Below are 2,476 nucleotides of genomic sequence, written 5' to 3' on the forward strand. Positions count from 1 at the left end.
CACACACACACACACACACACACACACACACACACACACACACACACACACACACACACACAGTGTGATGGTGTAATGATGACTGATTGCTGTACTGAGTTGTGCATTAGCGAGAGCGATATAGATCAGATGGAACAACAACATCTTCCCTGACTGATCTACTGATCTTCTCTGCTTTTTGCTGATATGGTGGGTACAACCATGCAGACGCACACTCTTACGCTGAGTGACATCACATTTATTGTAATCCAATCTAATCTCATCCTAACTTAACAGTCGCATGTATTCCCAAGGAACACATCTGTAAATCCCTATACTGTGCTCACAGAGCTTTCCCTTTCTACACTGACGCTTAAGGGATGTGAGTGTATATATGTGTTTGTGAGTAAAATCACCTCTGCCAGCAGCACAGATGATGTGTAATTTTCTAGCTGAATACCTCCCAAAGTGTTGTTGTGTGGAATGGTGGCGGCAGCATACTCACAGCTTCGCTTTAATGCACAATGAAAACATGACATTTGAATAGAGAAGAGAGAGTGAGAGAGAAAGAGGAGAGAGAGCAAGAAGGGAAGAGCAAGAAAAAAAAAAACGTGATTTTAAAAAAAAATAAATAAAAAGAAAGAAAAGAAGCAGGCACTAGCGATGGTGGTGTTGCTTACCCAGGCATCCAAATCTGCAGGCTGGGAGAGAGAGAAGGAGCAGGAGTTAGTTAGACAGTAGAGGATATAAGAAAGGCACGGGGTTGGAATAGATGGTTAAAGAGACAAAGAGGAAGAGCAAACAACCAACAAGTATATTATGAGAGTGAAGGAAGGTGAGGTAGAGATATATAAAGAAAGGGGGCGAATGAAAGTAGCAAAAAGCAAGAGAAGAAAGAAATGAAAAGGATCAAGGACAGAACAAGGTTAATACATCACACTGCAGAGCAAGTGGTTAAGATTTAAACTTAATTTGCCAGATATAAAATGTCACCCGAGATGTCATTCTAGCCTTCAAACGATGGCAAGTTTATTTATATGGCACATTTCATTTACTCATAGCACTCATAATACATCCAGTATATTGCAACATGGACTCTCTAACCAAGTAACTTAATATCACAAGTGTCAAAATCTTCATACTCTACATGTTTTTGGATCTAAACAAGTCTCACGGTCCTCACTACCCTGTCAGTTTTCCATTCACACTCCCTGTCCTGACCACCTATATGCCCTGTTTCACTTCACTGCCTTGTATCTCATGATGTGCCTTGATTTTTTTTCTTCAGTTGAGAGAGAAGAGATTATCTTTACACTTTTAAAAGAGTGTAAAAAAGTAGAAACCACAACATAGAGTTGGTAGACAAAGTATGCAAAAATGGACCATGTGTATATCCTGTTCTTATGCGTTGATGCATGCTCAATAATCCAGGTAAGTGACTTCTTCAGAGACTGAGAAGTCTCTCTGGCTTAAAAAAATAAAATAAAATACAGATGATTTACTGTTAGTTCAAGCCTCAACTTTTAGTTTTAACAATAACAGTTCAATTGCAATTATACATGTGTATGATTACCTTAGTAGGCCAGCCAAGACTAGCTGTTCACCAGCTGTATTTATATGATCATTTATAAGCCTCAATACGAGTCTTTACTACCATAATAAAATATTATAATACGGCATATTCTTGAATATCACCAAATCAAAAACATTCTGTTAAGGAATTTGAAGTGCTACCAAGTACCGCCAGTCTGGCATTAGACACGGGACAGAAAGGGCCAGACTAGAACAGTAGGTGGCTCGAATGTTGTTATGCCTCATAAAAATCACCATTCAGTTAAATGAGGTGAACTCACAAAGCCAGTTGCGGCAGAATGCATGTGTGTGTTGGGTAATCCGTGTAACGGATACAGCCGATGCCATCTGTTTAACCTCCCTGCTCTTCAATGGCTGGCCCTAAACCAAGTATGTGTCTGAATGTGACTGTGTTTGTGCTGTGTGTATGTAGACCCCAGCAGTGCTCACAGGAGTGTGGCGGTCCCATTTCCATAGATGAAAGACTTAGAAGACAGGTGAAGGGGCTTGTTGTGATACAAATGCAGACAAACTCACACCCAAGCAGTTTGGTGCAGTTCATGGGCCATAGCCCACATAGCATTTCAGACGCATCCACTCATTGTTTTCCAGCTCCGAGCTCCCTGATGACCAGCAGTTAGCAGCCTCAATGTGAACATTAAGAGTCTGAATCCACTGAGCTAGCAATAACACAGCCAAAGAAGAATTCCAATTAGACTAAGGTTAATTCCCAGGGAACCTAGATCAAGCCAATACATATAGAATTCACTGTGATCCCTCAGTTAACAGAAACACATACAGCTGGTTTATAACCGTCTGCAGATCAAATTATGTTTGTATGTAGATCAGGCCAACAGTTTAGGAATATTCCTTAAAAAATTATTAGACTGCAGGTAACTGTACCAACAACATTTCAAATTTAAAC

At 40.1% G+C, this 2,476-nt stretch overlaps 1 protein-coding gene across 2 annotated transcripts in view; it reads right to left on the minus strand.

Annotated features, from left to right (window-relative positions):
- The window catches only part of chchd6b (coiled-coil-helix-coiled-coil-helix domain containing 6b), a 38,687-nt gene that overhangs the window by 22,258 nt on the left and 13,953 nt on the right, over positions 1–2,476 (minus strand). The window contains exon 5 of one of the 2 annotated variants that reach the window (XM_005731320.2): positions 660–680. The exons of the other annotated variant lie outside the window; for it this stretch is intronic. Coding sequence (XP_005731377.1) covers positions 660–680 — 21 coding nt within the window. The remainder of the gene's footprint in view (positions 1–659; positions 681–2,476) is intronic. 2 annotated transcript variants of the gene reach the window in all.

The sequence above is a fragment of the Pundamilia nyererei genome, unplaced genomic scaffold, assembly GCF_000239375.1.
Source record: "Pundamilia nyererei isolate P.nyererei 1_Seehausen unplaced genomic scaffold, PunNye1.0 scaffold00042, whole genome shotgun sequence".
NCBI classification, from domain to species: Eukaryota; Metazoa; Chordata; class Actinopteri; order Cichliformes; family Cichlidae; genus Pundamilia; species Pundamilia nyererei.